Below are 24,097 nucleotides of genomic sequence, written 5' to 3'. Positions count from 1 at the left end.
TTAAAGCCGTGATTATATTTCATTTTCTGTAGTTCATTAGTGGGTGCATTTTGAAGGACGGTATATACTGAGTTTGTTTTGTATTTGTTGGGTTTAACATCGCACTGACACAGTTATAGGTCATATGGCAACTTTCCAGCTTTGATGGTGGAAGAAGACCACAGGTGCCCCCTCCGTGCATTATTTCATCACTGACAGGCACCTGGGTAGAACCACCGACAATCCGTAAGTCAGCTGGAGGGCTTCCTCATATGGAGAATTCAACACTCCGAGAGAGGCTCGAACCCACATCGGTTAGGGGGGTGTATACTGAGAGTAAATTAATAAAACTTAACACTTACTTCCAAGACGTTCAGAACTGACACCAGATTAAAACACAGTACCTACGTGACAAGTGCAAGACCTGCAGTATCAACACCGAGTCGCCATTATCCTTATCTGCTATATTTCTACCACTTGAATTAATATTGTCGGCAGAACATATTGATTTGTGTATCAATTCTGTTGGTAATGGAAATGAACTTTTTAAATTTCAAAACTGTTTCTAACTTACCTTTTTAGATATCGAAAACGTTTCTAATTTACCTTGTTTTTTTTTATGAAAAGAGATCATTTAAAAGGTCAAAAAGTGTTCGTATTTACCTAGTCTTTTTTTTATAAAAAGAAATCATATCGAATGCCAAACACGCTTCTAATTTTATGAAAAGACATCATTTCGAATGCCATGAACCTTTTTAATTTACATTGGTTTTTATGAAAAGAGAACATTTCAAGTACCATAAACGCTCTTAATTTACCATGGTTTTTATGGCAAGAGATCATTTCAAATATCAATAATGTTTCAAATTTACCTTGTTTTTAAATGAAAAGTGATCATTTCAAATGAGATATCAGAATTACAATGTCTAAGGAAATGTACAGAGCTTTTACGTATGAAGACCCATACAAATGCATGCTACCCAACACCCGCTTGTTACATAATTGTACAAATACCACAGGGGCATTTGAAGCAGTTTATTAACAGCCATCACCCGTGCTTTAAATGACCGTGTGCCAGTGTTTTACCTGACTATTGTCTATGTCATTCGTATGCATGTACTTGTCATGGATATTTGTAGGGATATTCTGAAATAAAAGACAACTGAATAATTCTGTGATCATTTTCGTGCTCAGAAACAACAAATTACTACATTTAGATTACAATTGATACCACAAAGTAGCAGCGGGACAAAAATCGTGGGAAAAGCGAAATAAAAATACATATACCTCTTTTTCTAACCCCCCGGCTGACTATTTTACAGTCTATGGGGAAGTACCTTGAACATTTATACACTTCAATGTATTAAGAAGATGAATACACAGGGCACATTAAAAAACAACAACTATCCTTACTACTGTCAAAAGCAACAAACAAGTAGGCGAATTTATACTGAAAACGTTAATTTCCAGGGATTTTTTTTATCAAATTGGAAGTTGAAATTTAGAGATTTACAACAGTTTAGCGCCAGCAGGTATGTCAGTAGATTATTACACTGAATAAAACATTACCTTTAGCCGGAGTTCTCACACAAAATATCATTGATATAGATCAAAATAGAAAAGAAAGTACTAAATCAGCTACAGCAGCCAATGGCCTTCTAAAACATATTTCTTCGTATAGTATCTTCAACTACATGTGAACACCAGATGATGCAATATTTTACTTATGGCATAGAATTCATTGGCGTTTATAAACTGAAAGACATTGTGCTTTTAAAGGCTTAGTGCAATGCCACTTGCAATGCTTCGGATCAGCAGCCTTTATAGGTAATTTACGTGTACACTTTATCTAGTGTGTTCAAGATTAGAAGCCCCATTCGCGGTGTTAAGAATTCGCGAGTGTTTTTTTTGTGTGTGTAAGGACAAGATGCAGTGTAATATTCGCGAATATTTTGAATTCTCGCGCGATATTATTTGCGAATACTAGCGAAAATAAAACTATCACTTATATAACCTAGTCTACAATACATTTCATACGCTGTTTGACAACCCCTGAAAAGAATGTCGTTAAAATGGATTCGTCTTTGCTCTGTATTGTACCGTAAACAGTTTATATGATAAGGTAGAGGATCCGTAACAATACTCGGCAGTTTTCGTTCGGCAACGTATGCTCCGTAGGCGATTTCGGCATTTTCCGGTGGTTATGAAAAATTCTAACACGACCAGCTAATAACCTATATACTTGTAGAGCAATATACCTTGAACTATGCTGCGCGCGCACCGTGTTTTGGCTAATGCTGCGGCGTAGCACGTAGTTGTAATTTACGTTTGATGAAGATACTCCTCTGATTCTGGTCTAACGTTATTTGAAGTAAGTTGTGTTAGAATCGAAATAATAAGTATCCATTTAAATAAGGTTTATGGTAGAATAACCTTTGTTTGTCGTTCTTAAGCGTACAAATATATCCTACGGCCTTCGTGATATATTCATGGGCATACGAACTCCAAACTCGGGTTATTCTATGATAAATCTAATTTTGATACTTATTAATTCAAGTAATTGTCTGTCATGGCCGAATAATGCCAAAATAGCATATGAATAATACGTAATTTCACGGAAATTGCCGAGTGTAGTTACGGTTCCAGTACTTTAAATTATGGAAATATACATGTAGAAGTTTGATATTGTTTTAACGACCTGACAAAACAAAACTGCCACCAGTCTTTTTTTAAACAAGAGGGCCAAGATGGCCCTAGGTCGCTCACCAGAGTAACACAACATAAGTGTGTAAATATGTTTGTCCTAGTGACCCAGTTTTTGACACCACATGACCCAGTTTCAAATTGGTCCGAGCTTTCAAGGAGATAAACCTTCTGACCAAGTTTCATGAAGATTAGAGCAAAAATGTGGCCTCTAGTGTGTAAACAAGATTTTTCTTCATTTGGCCTAGTGGCCTAGTTTTTTATCCAACCAGACCCAATTTTTAACACGTCCGAAATTTCACGGAGACAAATCTTCTGACCAATTTTCATTAAGATTGGACCATAAATGTGGTCTGAGTGTAAACAAGCATTTTCTTTGAATTGACTTAGTGACCTAGTTTTTGACCCAACATGACCCAGATTAGAACCTGTCCTTAATATCATAAAAAACATTCTGACAACGTTTCGTGAAGATTGGAGCAAAAAAGTGGTCTCTACAGTGTAAACAAGCTTTTCCTTTGATTTTACCAAATGACCTAGTTTTTGAACCTACATAACCCAGATTCAAAATCATAAAATACTTCATGATACCAAATATTCTGTCCAAGTTTTATGAAGATTGAATCAAAAATGTGGCCCATAGAGTGTAAACAAGCTTATTCCTTGATTTGAGCTGGTGACCTAGATTTTGATCCCACTAAACCCAGATAAAAATTCCTCCGATATTTCATAGAGACAAACATTCTGACCAAGTTTCATGCACATCCGGTGAAAAATGCAGCCTCTATTGCATACACAAGGTTTATCTTTGATTTGACCAGGTGATCTAGTTGTTGACCCCAGATGACCTATAATCGAACCTGATCTAGACTTCATCAAGAAGATCATTCTGATCAAGTTTCACGAATATCCATTTAAAAATTCAGCCTCTATTGCACACACATAATTTTTCTTTGATTTGACCGGGTGACCTAGTTTTTAACCCCAGATGACCCAGATAAAAATTCCTCCGAGATTTCATAGAGACAAACATTCTGACCAAGTTTCATGCACATCCGGTGAAAAATGCAGCCCCTATTGCATACACAAGATTTATCTTTGATTTGACCAGGTGATCTAGTTTTTAACCCCAGATGACCCATATTCTAACTTGACCTAGCTTTCATCAAGACAAACATTCTAACCAATTCTCATGAGTTTCAAACTTAAAATGTTGAGTGTTAACAAAATTTTCCTTTGGCCTACTGACCTAGTTTTTGACCCCACATAACCCAGATTCAAACTTGGCCTAAAGATTATCAAGATAAACATTCTGACAAAGTTTCAAGAAGATGGGGTCATAAATGTGGCCTTCTACAGTGTTAACAAGATTTTCCTTTGATCTGGCCTACTGGCCTAGTTTTTAAACCCACATGACCCAGTTTCAAACTTGACCTAGAGATCATCAAGACAAATATTCTGACTAAGTTTCATAAAGATTGGGTAATAACTGTGGCCTCTAGAGTGTTAACAAGGCAAATGTTGACGGACAACTGACGACGCACGATGCACGACGACGGACGCCGGACAATGACCAGTCACAATAGCTCACCTTGAGCACTTCGTGCTCTGGTGAGCTAAAAAGGGATATGCTCCTGTGGCCTCGGAAGCTTTACACAAACAGACGTAGGTCATTTTGTTAACACCTGCCCCTACTCTTACATGCTTTTGACATAGAAGAATCCTGATCCATTACGCTTGTAACCACACATTCGTATTTAATACAGTAATCACAGTGAAGAAGGTATATATATTTGCATTATAAATCCATCGTTTGTCTGTCAAATATAAGTCTAAGTACACCATCACTTTCATTGTCATTTGTTACCTTTTTCCACAGTTATACAGGACTGAGTCATCAGCTAAACCTTACCAATCCTCGTCTGTAAGCTATGATTACTTCTCACCTCGACTGATGGCAAATGTCAGCATCTAAGACAAACTACAAGCCATAACCCTTTGTCGTCTTTTCTTGTCGTTCTTACGCATAAATGACACACTTCATTATTTTTCAAATATACTTGATTTTCCAACGAGGTAAAATTGATGTACTCGAATAGCAAAATTATGTGTCATTCCTGTTGTTTCATTGTCGTAGTATAGTCGTACGTTTTACGTGAACTTTTAATACACTTTTACATGCGTACTCCCGAGGGATATTGAAGTAGATCTATGCTTTTGCTTCAACCCAACAAAATTGTCATGTTTATAAACATTAACCCTTAACTTGCTAAATTTTTATAATGAACTTGTCTATCTTTCAATTTGGACAGTACCATTAACTTTTAAACGGGCTGCTTACCAACAGATACTGACTGAATGGCGAACAGTGCAGACCATGATCAGACTGCACGGATGTACAGGCTGATCATGAACTACACTGGTCGCAAAGGCAGAATCGGTCGTGTCCAGCATGATAAGGGTTAAACAAATTTAAAAAGTTAATCTTTTTTTTCGTAGAACTCATGTTCTTCCATAACGTATATTTTTTACTTATATCAGAAAATGTACTTAAAGATTAAGTAAATGAAATGTATTCTTGTCGTGTGGATATACTTGGTCAATGAATATTCTTTAGATATATTGATAAAAGTCATAAAACTAATCATTAAAAGTCCATATACATGTAGATGTCAAAAAGTACATTGACTTCTTCCAATGTATATGAAATGTTAAAACAAAATGGAAAATGAAATGGGACAAGTGACGTCAGGAATTACTTTTCTTTTATAATTATTTTTCTTTTATAATTATTTTTCTTTTTTAAAATTTTTTTCTTTTATTTTAATATGAACAACAAAGGACTCAAATAATACATGGCTGATTACCTAATCGTTTTGTATTAAGGGCTTTCATGGTAAAAACATCAAAACGACAAGCAGTAAAAAGACCAGCAGAAAAAAAGAACTTGAAGAAGAATGTAAAGGTTATATTTCAAACGTCATGCCCGGAATTTTTTTTTAGATTTATAATGTAAAAATGAACGCGATCTCGAACTTTATAGACAACAATCCATATGGTAAGACAAGATTTGGGTTTCGTCAGCAGTTGAATGCCCGTAATGTAAAGAATCGATATACTTGTATCTTTTGGCTTTGCAAAGCACGACTTGAATTTGAATTTACACCTTTCAGTGGGAGAACAATTTGCGTACCAAATCGATGGTCAGCCCAGGCTGCAAATCAACAGCCAAAAGAACTGCATTGATTGTTTCTGCACAAGAATTGTGTACAAATGTATTATCATAAAATAAAAGGACATTGATGAATACATGCGAACATTCGTACAACTAAAAATGTGTATAGTCCGTGGAGAATTTAGCACGTGCATGACGAGTCTTGGAACAGATAACACCGAAATGAATAATAGTATGCTATGCCAGAATCAAGAAGGATTTCAAACAGACATAGTACACACTTTCTAAATGATCTGATATCGTGACTGCGCTTGATTAATTTTTTTCTCAGAATTTTGTTTCGGATATTTGTTTTTCTAATTAATCAACTTGTTCATGTTTGCCTGCAGGTGTTTAGACATGCCGTGGCATCTATTCTGTCACGAGACTGAGCAACTAATTAGAGGGAGTATACTAAAATGGCATTGTTGTTTTTCCTTTTGTTGTTTGAGTTTCCATTAGTTTAAGTATTCTAAGCAAGGGTGTTATACTTAATTTTACAGAGTTGTGTCAGTTCCATTTATTTATTCCATACGGCTACAAGCCCTTAATGACATTACAAACACACATATCATACAGCATTACAAATACACATATGATAAACGAGGACCAGCAGAAATATGTGTTTATAATTACAGAACAACAAAAATATGAAAATGTTAAGACATCATGAGATAATGCTAATATGTAATGCTTTAATATAACATTTTTACATTATTGTATAAAAGACATGAAATTATTTATACACGTTTGTTTCAGATAGTTTGAAAACTTGTGTGTATATATAAAAATGAATGCATATTTATCGAAGCGAGGTAGGGATGGTGGCAAAAAATCACAACTTTCTGTACACAATTATAAGATTTTTACCCTTACCATTTGCACTGACTTAGTATATTCAACTGCTATACTTGAGATATATCAAAACTGAACAGACCTTAGAAGTGAAATTAGGCCATGTACAGATTTTGGTACCAACTTGGCTTTTTATGGATTTACACTATTACTTAATTAAGATCCCGATGGTACGTATGACGTCAAAATGCATTCTGCTTAATTAATGGTACGTCATACAGAAGCTAGCTTCATATAAGCAACCAAACAAAATAATAACACACTCGGTTTAATTAGATATGTTCATTTTGGAACAATGTCTAAAAATTGTAATTTCTATCTGTTCGTTTTGGTACAATGTCTTAATCTGCCCTTTTCTTGAACTCATTCGCTTGCACTGGTTCATCCGAAATCATTACAACATGTTGCTTTCCTTTTGCATCGACCTGTGCATTCTACAGACGCATTAATACTTGAACGATATGTAAATTACAATCTTAATGTTACCCTTTGGCTATTTATCCGTTACGGATGTTATTGATAGAAAAAGTGCAGCCGGTTTTATCAAACGGATCTCAGATGGTCAAAGTTAATATGATGAAGGGCTGATATATCTATTTACACTCTATTATCTTGAAATATATCGTGTTGGTTATTTAAGAATGGTAGATGTTTATAATGAACTGCCTATACTTTGCCTAGAAAAAAATGTACACCTCTTTAGCCTGTTACTTACTAATATCAATTACATTTTAGATTTATCCATTAATATACATGTATAAGCTAAAAACATCTAATTGTTACATGTATACGAGCTGTCGCTGTTTTATTGAACCGGTTCTAAAATATATACAGTGTTTGTCACATTTCCACTGTATATGATAACATATGGTACATAGGTACTTTTTTCCCAAAGCACCAAGTTTGTCAAAAAGAGTCGACCACTGAATAGAGTTATCTCTTATTGCGTCCGTTCTGCCACATAATATGTCAACTGTCAGTATGGTTGAAGTGGTTCTTTAAGAGACACGTGCACCTTAACGAAGCTTATAAATATGTCTTACATGCTTACAAACAACTTAAGACTAACAACAAGCAAAATAAGAACTTTCCGTTTTGCTTCATGGAAAGTGCAAAAATGCTATAGAAAGAAAGTTAATAGTAACTGAACCTTAAAAATATGATATGGTACAAAATTGAAATAAAAATATGCAGATATCATGTATTTGTACAAATGCCATCGAAATAAGTTTTGCCACTAGAGCCATTTGTCTCACTCTGTATGGCACTATCGCTTTTTGAATACCCCACATGTTTCAAGACGATTTTCTTTATCTCAAAAGGTGTCGTAGACATCAACATTCTCCTTTCTTATAATCAATATATGAGCCGCGCCATGGGAAAACCAACATAGTGGCTTTGCGACCAGCATGGATCCAGACCAGCCTGCGCATCCGCGCAGTCTGGTCAGGATCCATGCTGTTCGCTTTCAAAGCCTATTGCTATTAGAGAAACTGTTAGCGAACAGCATTGATCCTGACCAGACTGCGCGGATGCGCAGGCTGGTCTGGATCCATGCTGGGCGCAAAGCCACTATGTTGGTTTTCCCATGGCACGGCTCATATAGTGAAATATGATCTTTCATATCGATACACGGCATCTACATGTAACGACATCTGTATGTAATGCATGTGCGTGTGCAATGTTTATGTCGGACATTTAAATCCAGATGCAAATTAATAAGGATTCCAAACTATTCTTCTTGCGTTGATTTGCAGAAAAAAGATACAATTTGGTAGATCTATATGATTTGAGAGAAATAAGGCTCAAACCGGTACAGTACCCCTCTTGTTATCGAGACAGGATTGCATGTATATTCATAATTAAGATATGTACAGGACATTTGAAAGGTTTTATGAGTTTGTACGCAAACATTTGAGCCAATATCAGGTAGAACCTTATAACCATAACTAGGACTAGACAACAGCAACAAATCATCTGAAATCATCATTTTTTTTCATATTGAAAAATCATCATTTTTTTGGAAGGAGTAGGGAGTAGTGATGGGAACGTGTATGAATAGCGTCTTAAACTGAACCGTATGATATAGCGACACTTTTATTGAAACAGAAACAAATATAGAAACCATTAAAAACAAGAAATCTGCGTTATTCTCTAAGATTGGTATTTCATTTCATTACCTGGTTATGTTTCATTGTTTATAGTCTACACGTGCCTCGGGACATTGCTACACAACAAGAATGCAATTTGGAAATATGATATTATTACACTAAACATCCGTCAATAGTAATAATAATATAAACATCGATAATAAATGGACGATATTGTTTAGATTACAAGTCAAATACTGCAGTTATAATGATAACAAACATCGTGATATATTATTAATTTTTACATTATTTTGTCTTTGGCATTCAGACAATTGCTATAAAGCGTTTAGATTGCAAATAAAATGTTTGAAATTGTTTTCACAAATCCACAAGGCAGCACTTAAATTTATAACAAAAATGTTTCTGACAGTAATATATTTTGCAAGAAGATTCAAACAAAGGCATACTTTGCTATTGACTATACTCCTCATTTGTTGGTTAATGCCATTGTTGTATTTTATTTTTACTACGTCTAAGTATAACTGTGCAAGTTTCTTTACATGTCCGAGTATATTGTTCTGTATGTTTCTTTCTTTCAATCTCTTTGGGGCGGGGGTGGTGTGTGGGGGGGGGGGGGGGGGGGGGGGTTTCGACGTGGCTGTTGTTCTTTATTGGATGTATGTTCTTGTTTTCATGAATATTGTTCATCATATCATACCTTCGAAAAAGCTCGGGAGTTGTTCTTGTATTTGGTGTAACATGACATTCTATCTTGTTTTTATGTGTCCTAAAACACTCCAGTTGAATATGTGTATCCTTTTCTAATTGTTTTCATTCACTATGAAATTTATCAAAAGGATGCCTTTTTTGTGGACAGTCAAAATTATTTATTCGTTCTTTTAGAGCGCCTTCTGCTTTGGCTTTATAATTGTATCCTGTACTAGTATGTTGATGATCATATGCATTCATTCGCCGTCTATTTTACTGAGTTTCTAACATATGTCTGTTGATATATTGGTGCAACGACTCTGGTAAAATGTAATGAGATGGCGCTGTCGTAATAACCGAAAGGTACCGAGTTCGAATCCGGTCGGCGGATTTTTTTCCCGCGCAGTATTTTCTTATTCATCTATATAGTTATCTTGATTTTTTGTGTTTCACGAATTATGCATACAGAATAAATTGTGTAGAAAACGTTAGTAATTTCACTCCACATAAAATGGCTAAAATGCCTATGAACACGTTTTTATCTGTAACGAGCCTTTGGAAAATAATGAGAAAGCTACATGTATTCTAAAACACAATGGACTGACTGACATATGTTGCATTAGCATTTGGTATACTTCATACTAAAATAAATGGTTGATAATTAAAAAAAACTAACTCGAAAAACATATAAAAACAACATTTCAACAACAAATCAAGGAAAGCAAATGTACTAATAAACTTTGATAATGTGGCAGTTGACCTCAATACAATCATCACTGGTTATTCTTCAATACAGGTAAATCCAATACCTGCTTTACAATGGATCTATGACGGATTATCTTCGAACACCCCCGGACTTACTGGACTCAACTGCCACATTATCAAAGCTTATTAGTAACTGGTCTTTCAAACAATATATTTTTTGCTACAAAATAAATATAAAATATACCTCGCCTACCACTGGTTTCGAACTTACATCGCCCGCATGACAAGTAGCCAACACATCCACTGGGCCATACCTTACCTATAGATTCTGATATGATAAGGACATATTTCTTTTTAATATAAGTATACATCCGTTTGGGGATATTCCATAGTTATTTATAGTTTGTTGACAAAATGACGTCACTGTCAAAAATTGTCGGTGGATTAGTATGTCCAATCATTCCCTGCACCACTTCATACAAGTTCAAGAAAGTATGACACCTCATTTGTAATGGTATTCACCGAAACGATGATGTGAGAGAAGACAAGTCAAATCATTTTTAACCATGTCGGATACCATAGGTGTATCTTTCAAAGTACTTTTTAGACGACCTAACTTAAGGACATGCAGTCTCTGACATTGCCTACTCATCGCATTCTGTCGTTATACTTCCACGTGTAGTTTTTTATTATTAATACATTTTACGTTTTTGTTTAAACAACATATTGACCTCGCTAAATCGACTACAGTAAGTTCAACTGGTCAGAAGTCTGTTAAAACAGCGTAACAGAAAATCGTCTGGTGAATAAAATGCGTGGCTCTTTCAGGATACAATATAAATGATGATGTGTACGAATCATCAAAATCTACTCTTGATGTACATACTGAAAATCTAAAGAACAAGATCAACATTTAACAGGAATAGCTTATTAAAAAATTGTCAAAGAGCAACATGGCTTACATTTCACATCGTTTAAAAAGGTTTTTGGACTAACCCACTGCTCAGCTGGTTGGTGTGAACTAGAAATAAAGACAGGAATAAAGTATTGCTTTAAAATCGTGTTAATGGCTCTGAAAGCTTTTGTCTAGTTATTCATTGCATGTAATGCTTTACATCGGGACAAGTTACATTATACTAGTATAATAAATTATCAAAATTGCTGAATTTTTACTAAAATTATAACATTCTTTACGTTCTTAAAAAAGTTAGTTAGACTTGTTTAACTAAATCAAAGTATTCATTAGAATTCATAAAGTCATTAGTAGTGTTATTATACAAATCAATTACACAAACAGTAAGTGGAAGGGCGTCCCTTGCTCCGCAGGATGGCAGTGCCATTACAGTGAAGCATATGGTCGTAATATTTCTTTTTAATTACGAATAATTATTAGCTTACTTCTATTTAGAAACGTTATTTTAAGATAAAACACTTTCAAGTTTTAAAAAAAGATCATTCGTTCAAAAATGAAAATTAAACACATTTTCAATTTCAGTTTGCAATTTCGTATAGAGCTCTGGGCGGTTCGGGAAGACGATAATACCCGTCGCGGCCGGTATGTGATGCCCCAAAATGGTATATTTTACCGGCGGTATCAAGTGATGACAAGAATTTTACGCTAATCAAACGTAATCGCTTATAATTCGTTAATGCATAAATGAAATATAAACAGATGATATAATTAATTATAAAAATCATCAGCAATTACACTATCGGAGTCGACCATCGCAGACATCACACGTTTCGTGAAATTCATATACAAGCTTATCAGAGAATCGGTCATCTGATAAAATGATCTCACTAAATTATTCAGAAGTTCATCTCCCTTTTGAGAACATCCCTGCAACAGTGCCGCATGCCGAATACGACAGCTGATGACAACAGAGAGCGACAATTTGTGCAAAGGTACTATTATGCTTGCTGATTGCAAAGTATCTGTTATTGACGTCTTTCTTTCGACAAATTTTCTTCCAAGTTTTTTTTTCTATGGTTCATGATTGGTAATTTCTGACAGATTTACTTTAAATATGAGTATCTGTTGAAGTTCATTTTTGATGCAGTAGTAAACCCGACTTACCGTGTATTACAGAGAAAGCAGAATGTCCAAGTTTGTTAAAGTGCATATGTACCAAAACAAATTCGGAAAATTTAAGAAATGAGCGTTTAAATCTAATTTGACAAATGTGTTGGTGTAACATATTTATTTAGAAATATAGAACAGTCGCCAAATCGTCTTTTTTCATATCTGTTATTAAATCTAAATTTCAGAGACAATGAAAATGGGTCGGGTGGATTGAAATAAGCTCACAGATGATCAGTATAATAATTGTTTTCTACTTTACCTTCTTAATTCTTCTGCTTTCATTTTGTGTATTAAACTAATGGACGCATTGTTTCTCTCTAAATAGATTCTTTTACTCCTTTGACTTTTTGGAGCCTACATCAGATTCTTTTGTGTCTTCCCTCCGTCAGACCCTCTGACCCGAATTATTCTAGATACTAAATTTGGCACCATTTTTAGAGAATTCAATGAAAGATTACAGTGAAAGAAAGTGTTCAGCACCAGAGCCGTAACCCTATCTAAAATAATTTTGAAATGATTTACCCTTTTTTAACTTAAGATTTCAAATTTTGTTTCTATATCTATTAACCTGACACCTAATTTAAAGTAAGTTAAAATTTAGATGGCAACGCCTTTAATATAATGTTCTACGAAGTTCACAAAAGACAACAATACGTTGTCCGTGTTCCATCTAATGGCATTTGGGGTGAAGTGTGGTGAACAATGGACACGTGACAACATTCTTAAAGGTAATCGTTTAAGATCTTTACACATTAAGTTTAGTATGAAATGATAATTTGAAAAATGAGAAATAACAAAAAGGTAAAAATTGGTATTGCATATAAGAATGAAATGCAAAAAAAAAAGTGTTCAATATTGATTCGAGTGCCTTAAATATTCCCTTCGTTGATACATTGTTTTATTATATTGACATTTTGCATCTTTCCAAAAATATCAGAATCAAAACCTATTTTAGATCTTTTTTCCTCACAAGAAAATCCGAACAAAGTGCTTTCATTTCAACAATATTAATATTCTCCACCAAATAAACTCTTAGCTCTGACATTTGAACATTATTTGCCTCTTAGTGCTGTTGTATATGCAAATTTTTACACGTGGAACAAGTGTGATGCATGTATAGCTATAATTGCGGGTACGGAGGCGATATTAAACAATTTGCCTTTGGAAATTACGGCACATACATGTTCGTCAGAAATTCCCAGATGAGGTGAGATATGATTTATTGCATCGTAATGAAGTCGTGAAATTTAGAAATTATAGAGAAATTATTGAGAGATTTTGCAGGTATGATTATTGACAGTTTATAAAAGCGGAGAAAAAAAATGAAAACGGTTGTAAAGCCTAAGGAAAGAACGTAACACATATCTAAACTTAAATTTAAAGCCTAGGCAAAGGACGTGGCGCTGATTAAAACATAAATTTTAAAATCGAAGCAAGTCACGTGAATCAAGTTAAAATCTAGGAAAATTTGGAATCCAAGTACATAAAAACTTAAAGCAAAGCACGTGACAAAGATGAAAACTTAATTTTAAAATCTAAGCATAGCACGTGAAACAAATTCAAACTCAAATCTGAAATCTACACAAAGCACGCAACATTTACGTTGGAACTTTATTTCGTTATACTCAATGGAGTTCAATTTATAGTCCTTTCGTGTAAGAAACAAACAGTAATGCTATATGAAAATTCCCTATTAACAACAAAATAATATCAATTCATTTTGTATATATGTTTTAACATTTCATTTCTCTTAAAAATATCGTGTTAAAACTGGGTTGGATTTGCAAGTTACCCCTGGCTGGAATTTTATAGCTAATTATGATGAAGTATGTTATAATTGATAGTTGCAGAATGCTTAGAACACATATAAAAGTAATAAATATACAGTAAATAAACATTAATTAAATTTCCGTTGACAGTTCAAATAGGGAAAATATGGCATGAAACAAAACGATACATTAAAATTTCTATGGAAACAGGACAAATAATATCCATGTACACACATGATAGATATTTCAATGGAGAAAAGAAGAAGTGAAGTGACCTGAATACCAATATTTTTTATTTTAAAGATGTGTTGTTAATTGATTTGTATGAAAAGCTGGAGTATGATTATCATTATTAAATATTTTCAAAACGAGCCGAAAATGTTCTACTATTTCAGATAAATGCAAAGATGAGGATCAGGAAAGTGACGAAAATGGGGTAAATGTGCCATATTTAATACATAAAGGTAGCTTCCGATTACATGTTTGTGTATAAACATGTTATCCGTAACTAGTTTTAACCTTTAGCCTGCTAAATTTCTTAAATGGACTGGTCCATCATTCAATTTGGTCAATACCATCTATTATTCGAAGGGGTGTTCACTGAAAATTTACTGGCTGAATAGCGAACAGTGCAGGCTGAACTGAACAGGTTTGCGCTGGTCGCAAAAGGCAGAATCACTTGCCGCCATCAGACTACAGAGGGTAAAAGAAATGGGGAGAATATCTTTTCATTACATGACCTCTATCAAAATATTCTCTACAGAAAAAAATAAATAAACGGGTAGGTTTAATGATACCAAATTTACGTTTGATTAATTATGACTATAAAACATATGTTTTTATAAATTTCAAACTAAAATATAGATACCACTTTTATGATTTCAGTTTCTGTTTCATGTTTTGTCTAAGGTTTTGAAAAAGATCCAAATTTTAACCACACTAACAGATTACCAAACATGTAAAAGCATAATTAAAATCAAATCATCTCAATATTGCGGTATATTTTTGTTCTTTTTTTATGTTTTAGAGGAAAATATAAGGTACGAAACAACGACCAACATTTTTCCACCGTATATTATGCCAAGAAGAAATTAAAAAGTCAAATGATTTTAGGAATATTGAACAAAATGATGGTGTATAAATTAATCATGATGGCAGTATGAAATTTTGCATAAATGTTGAAAAATACTCATGGTTAAGTGCTAAAATTGTCTAACGGGAGAAAAACAATGTAAAAATCTACTACGGCACAATTTAATCTGCTGACATAACAACAATATGAGCCAACTGGGAAACACTGGGTACCAGCTTAGTCGACAATTTAGTAAAACATGGAATGAATTAACTCACGTGAAAAACATGATTGATAAACGGCATTTTCAGCTGCGAAACAATCATCACCATTATGTAACCACAGTAATGATGATAAAATGATAGGGGAATATTAGAGCTGTATAATGGTGTTAGCAATACAAACAATTTTATAATTTCAGAAATCAGTCATGAAGTGCAAATATAGATTGTGTACAGAAAATGAATATATTCCCTGTGGGTACAATAAAACACCGTAAACTTCGGTTCCAGTCGTATTTGTATAGGGCTGACTGATGATACGAAATGATTAGAATACTCCTATATTGACATATTCAACACTACCGACGACACAATTAGCAATTAGCAGAAACGTAAAATCTTAAAATTTTACACATGTAAATTCTGCTGTGTTGTATTTGACATTTGCGTTAGTTTGTAAGTTGTACTGATAGAAACATAAATAAAACTTTAAAATGTGCTATACTTCTTAAAAGGTGTGCTATTACAGCCTTCAATTTAAGTAAATTTCATATTTTGAGTAGTAGGTGTAGTCAATAGATATACTACACTCATTCAAAACACGTTTTACTTTTTTAAAATTTATTTTTACAACCGCTATTTACGACAAAATCACCCTGTTCATTCTGTTGGTATTAATTTACATTCATGACGGTTTAGTAAGGTATTCATATTGGTTGTTGTTTGAGTGCTTTAAGTTTACATTTAAGAGTATCATTTTCCCATTCTTTTAGGATATCTACCCTTTGTATTTATATTTTTTAATCAATTTATTCTTACTGAGTCTTTATTTATTTATTATAATTAAACACCTGTTAATCTGTTTATAAATCAATTTTTGTGTTTCTTATCTCTTTGTCGACTTCTTCAAAAACTTTTTCGGGTGCCGGTTCCAGTTAGATCCATATTCTGTCATGTTTTCAGTATATTCGTCACTTGAATCTACTAATATTTCTTAATTAACTGTGTATTTCAAGCTTTTCAATTTTCTACAATGTACGTTTCACCTGTGAAGTTTATTTAGAAAATTAAACATCTTAAACTTATAAAATGTATATTCAGAATACAGTACCTCTATATGTAACTCCAAAGACTAAAATTCCACCCGTTATAATCATACAATAATCAAAAGAAGACATCTTAGAAACTTATATTGCCAGCACGTATTGCCTGCTATTACGAGGTAAACGTGCCTGGTTACGGTCTTCGTTTATTTTATCTGCCCGTTCAATTAATTGCTAACTTCTAATTTATTAGTTAAATTGAATATCTTGAAGGTATTCGTACAATGTATCAAAAGAGACTAATTCACCATAAGTGTTTCATCATATATTAAAGGAGGGCCCTTAGGGACGTAAACACAGTAAAGTAAATAATCTTTTAAAAAGCTGTACTATACCTTCTAGAAAAATCGAAATATTTATGCCCTCAATTCCAAAAACAAGAAAACCGGTAATTTACCAATATTGCCCGAAGTGACTTATCTGTCTAAAGCACGACGCATGGATTTAGTTAGCCAAAGGGTCCAGAATGTTTAGAAATCAACCCACCTGCCAAGAATTAGCAGCATCCAATGCCAAGAACGACATCTTGTCATGAGAAAATCCACCTTCTGCGAATCTGTAAGCCACTTTTACTGATTTAGGTGATCTCCAATGATAGAAAAAGTTGTATTTTATCCTTAGGACGCTCTCCAAGTACTCCTATCTGATATTATAGTGAAACTTTCCCCAGATAAATATTGCCGACTCTACAGTCGAGACGATCTTGCAAAAGCTGCTCAAATTGTCAAACACAGATATAGGCTTTATGTCTCCCTCCTTCGAGTCACATCTCTATCCTAAAGGGCTATTGTTTTAGTAATCCTTAAGCATATATGCGAACTTAGTTATCTTTCAGTAATTGAATGTGATTTTGATTCAAATTTACTTTTTTGTTATTACTTTAGAAGCGTCGCTATTGGATGTGACCACTATCGTGTTATAACTGGGAGGCGCTTAATAGCGAACATGAAACGCGCGCAGAGCTGGGGGCGTTTAACATTATCTGCTTGTCATAATATACGTTATGGTAACTGTTGACTTTAACACTCGTACCATAAACCTTATAATATTTCATTAGAACGTAAACAAATAGATGATTATCTAGGTGGTTTCCTCACTTGTTTGTAATGAAATATAGCTCCGTCAGAAACAAGCAGCGATTTACAAGGGTTAAATTGATAGCTTTGTTCTTTATAATGTTCTTGCATTTAATTTTTCAAAAGTGTCGGCAATCCCTTTTTTTTAATATCATTACGCGCACAATCAAATTAGTTTGAAACAATTAATATCTCTAGATAAATTGTTTTAAAATGAAATATATCTCATTAAGCGACTAAGTGTACACTTTTGGATCAATTAATTGCTAGACAAATTTTATCAATTCCTGAGAGACCTCAGTAGAAAAGGAACATAAGCGATATGGACATTAATGAAGTGATTGAGTTTGCAAATTAATAAATTGCATACACTTAACTATTTCATAGGTTCTTGTTTTCAATAACAACGTTTTGCTGCTGTTTGAATTTTCAAAAGGACAATTTCACGGGCAAATCGGTCTCTATTGAGATATGTTTATGTATGACAAAGTTATAAAATTGTAAAAGCTCGCACAACCTCTCGGGATTACTTTGCAAATTGTATTAGAATTTGAGTTTTATAAAGCTTAATTTGTATGTTTTGAAGTAAAAGATGATTGTAAAGGTTTAGGTGTAGAGTTACCTCGTCTTGTCGGCTATCCTCTCACTCGCCAGAATGATCGCGAAATCCTAGATATTGTGAACAAGGGGGACATATTCATGAATTTGAAATCAACTTGAAAAAGGGTTTTATTTAATTAAAGAGAAGACGAATTTCTTGTAAATGTACACTTACAAATAAACTTGACAGCGGGCTTGACATTTGACAGCTGTCCTTATAAACGCAGGGTTGATATTTTAAAATATATTTTTATTTGATGAAACTGACAGACTAGATTAACTTATTATCGAAATTATCAACATATTCTATGATGCAATCTAAATCCATTTTTTCAAACCTGACTTAAATTAACAAAATTGTTAATTGACATAACTAAAATATGTGTTTAAATATAATACTGTACTTTAAGATAAAAATGTCGATAAATGTTTGCATAATTTCAAGGCTATAAAAGTTTGTATGTCAAACTTACGCCCTTCCCTGCATGTCTTCTTTTCCATTAGTGTATATTTACTGACAAAGTAACTTCTTTATTAAACTGCCACCTAATGCAATCTAGGATTTATTGTAACAGCATTTCAATTTGCGGCGGTTTTAATGATCAGTTAAAATGAGCTCGAACATATTAAACAATTCCTCCGAGCAAACGTTTGAAAACTAATATAAAATTAATTGCTATTCTCCAATCACAAGTCTGTCGGTCAGCTGTTCTGCCGGGGGTAAAGTTTAGAATATTTGTACACATTATCTACTCCGTGTGTAGTGTTGTAACACATCTGCCGAAGGGGTACCATACGTCTAATAGGGGACCTGGAGCATCGAGTGATATAAACCGAACTTCGTGCAAAATGCACCTTCAGGGACCAAGCATTTCCTGATAAACAACTAATTCCCTTCTTCTTACTTCATTTTCTATTTAGCCTCGAACATAAACGTTTGTGTCTGTATAAATGTAATTGCTAGGGAAGGTTTTTGAATTTCCGTGTATATTTTGTTTGAGATCTTCTTCTTGTGTTTTAATGTGTCTTCAGAGATTTTTCTTTAATCTGGAATACGTCTTTTCTTTTTCTGTGAGCTTAATCTTTGGATATTCTTGCTCATATTTTGCTTGTGAAAGTTCGGATTATAAAACAGAAACATTACAGATACGGTCAGTTCTATTCAGTGTGTCATCCGTTTTTTTAGAAAGGATTAGATAGGCATCTTCTAAGTTTGACAAAATGTGTTCATTTGCATAATCAAGTAAAACATCTGTATTCGCAATGCGATCGTCTTTGGAGACCTAAATCTGTATAAACAAAATAAACGCACAACTAACGATGGCGAATTATAATTAAAAAAAAAACGAGGAAAAATAAGAAAAGTAAAAACAACAGAAACAACAACAACAACAACAACAAGACGGGTGTGTAAATAAATAGGGATAAAAATTGTGTAACTTTAAAATCAGTATCTGCATACTTTGATATTGAAGCAATGATGTAAAACTTTATTATTTTGGACTGTCTTATTTTATTTTGAAAATGTACATTTTTTGTTTATTTCCCGCAAGAAAATAGTACTAGATATATGAAAAAGACACAGTTACATTTTGCTTATCATTTATTAATATATTTATATTCTATCCAGAGAGTTTTGATGATTAAACAAACCGGGTCAGCAGTAGCAAACAGTTGATGAACAGGATATTTAAATAATAGGCGTTAAGATGTCGTACAAACCAGTCCCAGTTTAGAGACTGTTTAACTGTTTTTTAATTATTGTGGTAATGTATAACGAATTATTCATCCTCTGATGCATTTCATTTTGTACTTTAATTAATTCACATTAAATCTGTACGCGTAAGTAGAAAAAGACTAAGGTTTGGGCTTGGGTGTTTTGGAAAATGGACTTTTACAAATACATCATATAAATGTAAAATAGATGCGTATAGTTTCACAATAAATGTGAGAACATCCAAAACTTTATGATACGATTACATACTTAAACTTCCGTTTTATGTTTTTTCAAATGAATGATTTTAGACATTTTTGGAATGTGCATTAAAACAAAACAACAACAACAACCCAAAAAATAACAAAAAACATTAAAAAAAAAACAACAACAACAAAAAAAAAACGTGCTGTGATATAGCAATGGTGTATCATTTTAAAACAAATATTTACTACTTACATAAATGTACATACAATTTAAAGTAAGAAATGTTTTTCTTCGCTGCTGAACAATAAATGAGCGCAAACAAGAACACGGAAATTAAGAAACTTTAGCTGCCAAGCACCTATCTGTACTGCTCAAGAATTCCACAGAAAAGGAAAAGAAAAAAAAACGCTGTTGGTAGAAGGGATTTAATCAACGCTAAGTGTTGATGGTTTGATGCTGAAATGGCTTATTATTCTATAAACCGAATCATTGAATATATAGGCTTGCAAAAAGTATTACCATATAATTCGACCAGTAAATGCCAACTGTTATAACTAATAACACTTTTGCTATTAGTATCTTCCTAAAAAATGCAAAATTTGCGGCGAATAATATTACATAGAAAAAAAATGTTTGATTTTTGTTTATAGAGAAAGGTGTCCGTTCACATCTTTTCTGAGTTTGAGATGTAAATTTTGATAAAACTTCAAGATGTTATTCCAGCTGAGACTGACCACCAACACTGAATGGTCGTTTGAAAATAGATATTAACTAAATATTCAATTTTAAACATGTAACTTAAATATAATTGCGAAATAATTTATCAGACTCAGATAAGACTGCAAAGCTATCGATTTCCTTAGATTCAATATTCTTTTACTCGAAACTACGATTTTAGAGGAATGCTAAAGCTCAAGATATATATTTCAGCAACTTTCAATGATTCCTGACCATTTAAGTCTATATGTGTGTCTTTTTGAGAGTCCGTAAAATTATTATACGGTCTTTCACTCAACCGCAGGAGTTTTAATTACTTAATAAATCGCAACGGAATGACATAGAATATATGAATTTTTATTTTCTAATTTGTATTTTAAAATAAAGAACATGTATATATAAAAAAAACGATTCGATAACCAGATCGAATAACCCCAGTAGTAAGTATACATACTCCCAATTTATTTTGAAAAAAAAAGAATCAGTACGGAAGATGCCATTATGTTACTTTAATTTTTAAATGAATACTCGGGAATATTTAAAATGGTATTCTTATTTTCGGAGCCAGATGAAAAAAATGAAAACACTAAGCTAGATCTTTACGTAAACTTCTGAAATTAAAATTGTAAATTTCCTTTTATAACTTTAAACAAAAATATAATGAAACTCCGAAGTCCGTCCGTATGCGGATCATACAATAGTTTGAAAGTAAGTAAAAGAATGTACATTTATGACGGCGGTGAAGGAACATAAACATATTTCATTTTATTTATTTTATTGTTACTTCCATTTATGTGGTTGCTATGGCATATTAGAGTCAAGAATATAGCTTTAATAGAACAAGAAATCTCGTGAAAAATGGTAAGTGTATATAGTTTATACATGATATAAAAATATGGCTTTTATTTAAATTTGTCTTATTTAAATTCCGCCTGTCGCAAAAGATTAACCAAGAGATACTGTGTTTCCGTGAAATCTTGTACACATAATTGAGCCGCGCAGTCTGGTCAGGGTCCATGCTGTTCGCTTTCAAAGCCTATTGCAATTAGAGAAACCGTTAGCGAACAGCATGGATTTTGACCAAACTGCGCGGATGCGCAGGCTGGTCTGTGGATCCATGCTGGTTGTAAAGCCACTATGTTGGTTTTCTCATGACGCGGCTCATATATAAATACATTATAGAGATTTTGCTCCTCATTCAATTTTGTCCTTCGCCATCCGATGTGGCCATCTTTCGACCCGTCCATCAGACACAACAAATAGATCCTTCTATAATTTTAAAACTGCATAAGATTTATTCATGAAAACTGGTTACTGATTTGAAGAATATGAATTCTATGTTTTCTTACCTACATCTAAAATTGTGGGAGCAACTTATCTGGTAGGGGATTTTGATTGCTGTTATCAAAAGAATTTCCAGAGATTGGTGAAGTGTGGGTACCTGTTACTAAAACAACCAGTGACAAAGGTCTAAACATGACTGCTAACTGTTTTAACCTTTAGCCTGCTGCCGGCAAGTGATTCTGCCTTCGCGACCAGTGCATACCAAGATCAGCCTGCACATCTCATGGTCTGCACTGTTCGCTATTCAGTCAGAAAAAAAAAATCAGTGAATACCCTTTCTCCTTATTTCATACAATACAGTCACTTATTTTGCCATGACATGCTCTTTCTTTTACACATTTATCAGAACCATTTTAACAGTTTCGTTTCGTTTCATGGATTATCAAAGATATATGATCAGGTATTTTTATACTGTTAGTAACAATGTGATATAGATGTAATTTTTTATTTAAATAATATGTTTTAATATTTGCCCCACTATGTCATGCCACTAAAGGACCACAATGGAAATAAGAGCTTGCTCTTTATTGTGTTATCCTTGGTAATGGGAGCATGTCATGGTTTTCTTTTGCATAAAATAGTATTTAATGATGCTTATTGTTTTATTCTATATTGTGGTTGTTAATCATGTAAATGCTATTCTTTGCCTTTATCTTAATCTATCTATCTAATAATAAATGGCACTGCCCAATCCTATGATGGACCATTCCATTTTAGAAATTTAGCAGGGTAAAGGTTAAAAAATGCTAGTCACAATACGTTTCTGCCTTTTTACATAAATTATGTATTTAGTCCTTATTATAGTCTATTATGAGAAAAAAGTCCGGTTGTTTCAATTTTAGGAACTCGGATAATTTAGAAGCTATAAGAAAATGCATTTAGCTAGGTTATACATTTAAATTGCTTTCACACGGTCCTTGCGGCACAATGCATTGATATATTGTTTTAGAAAATATTGAGATATTTTTATTGTAAAATATACATTCCGAAATATTTTGAAACGCTAAAAAGTTTAGCATTAATTGCATTAAGTAACGCTTTCCCACACCAATTTACTCAAAATGTTTTAAAATAAATTCTTATACTTTAATACGTTTTCCTAACTCATTCTCAGTGGAGGCTTCACAATTTGAAGCCTTCTGGAATCAATTTTAAGTTATGATATGAATATTGAATTGTTGTTGGCTTATTACGGCTGGAAATGAATCCGTAAATTTTACTTTAATGTTGAATAAAAATGCCAGAAATAAAAGTGGTTTTAACAAACATGTATGGTGTTGCAGGACTTTTAACTCGATTAATATTACCAAGTCATCACATTTTCAAGGATTATTTATATCATGCATGTACAAATGGAAATAAATAAATAAAGTTTGCGATAAAAACAAGCAAATATAAATTGTTTCTAAGAGGCAAATACTTAACAAAACAATATGAGCCGCGCCATGGGAAAACCAACATAGTGGGTGTGCGACCAGCATGGATCCAGACCAGCCTGCGCATCCGCGCAGTCTGGTCAGGCTCCATGCTGTTCGCTTTTAAAGCCTATTGGAATTGGAGAAACTGTTAGCGAACAGCATGGAGCCTGACCAGACTGCGCGGATGCGCAGGCTGGTCTGGATCCATGCTGGTCGCAAACCCACTATGTTGGTTTTCTCATGGCGCGGCTCATATTCACTTGCAGCTCTACCAAAAGACTTTCCCAGTAGTATTTTAATATTTCCGTCCACTGACCACGGTACGCACTCCTGTCCATAACACTCGAAAGAGAGGTGCCACAATATGAAATAGATAGATAGATAGATACAGTATGACATTGTTCAAGTTTCTGTGGTTCTTGAAGTTTCGCTTACTTCATCCAAAACAACGCAAGTAGACGTAGATAAGATACTGGATGCTGACGGGTCAGGTCCGCGCTAAATATCGACAGTAATTAA

The 24,097-nt window shown here is 33.6% G+C and overlaps 1 protein-coding gene across 2 annotated transcripts in view; it reads right to left on the bottom strand.

The window, feature by feature from the left end:
- The window catches only part of LOC123524781 (transcription factor AP-2-beta-like), an 81,132-nt gene extending 63,840 nt beyond the window's left edge, over window positions 1-17,292 (bottom strand). The window contains exons 1-2 of one of the 2 annotated variants that reach the window (XM_045303247.2): window positions 16,989-17,292; window positions 1,066-1,125 (exon numbers count right to left, since the gene is read on the bottom strand). In XM_045303247.2, the coding sequence (XP_045159182.1) occupies window positions 1,066-1,125; window positions 16,989-17,027 (99 nt within the window). In that variant the 5' untranslated portion in view covers window positions 17,028-17,292. The remainder of the gene's footprint in view (window positions 1-1,065; window positions 1,126-16,988) is intronic. The other variant, XM_045303249.2, reaches the window with a different exon arrangement.
- Window positions 17,293-24,097: the final 6,805 nt, after the last annotated feature.

Source organism: Mercenaria mercenaria, chromosome 3 (genome assembly GCF_021730395.1).
Source record: "Mercenaria mercenaria strain notata chromosome 3, MADL_Memer_1, whole genome shotgun sequence".
Taxonomy (NCBI): Eukaryota; Metazoa; Mollusca; class Bivalvia; order Venerida; family Veneridae; genus Mercenaria; species Mercenaria mercenaria.
This window is presented reverse-complemented; position numbering and strand designations above follow the sequence as displayed.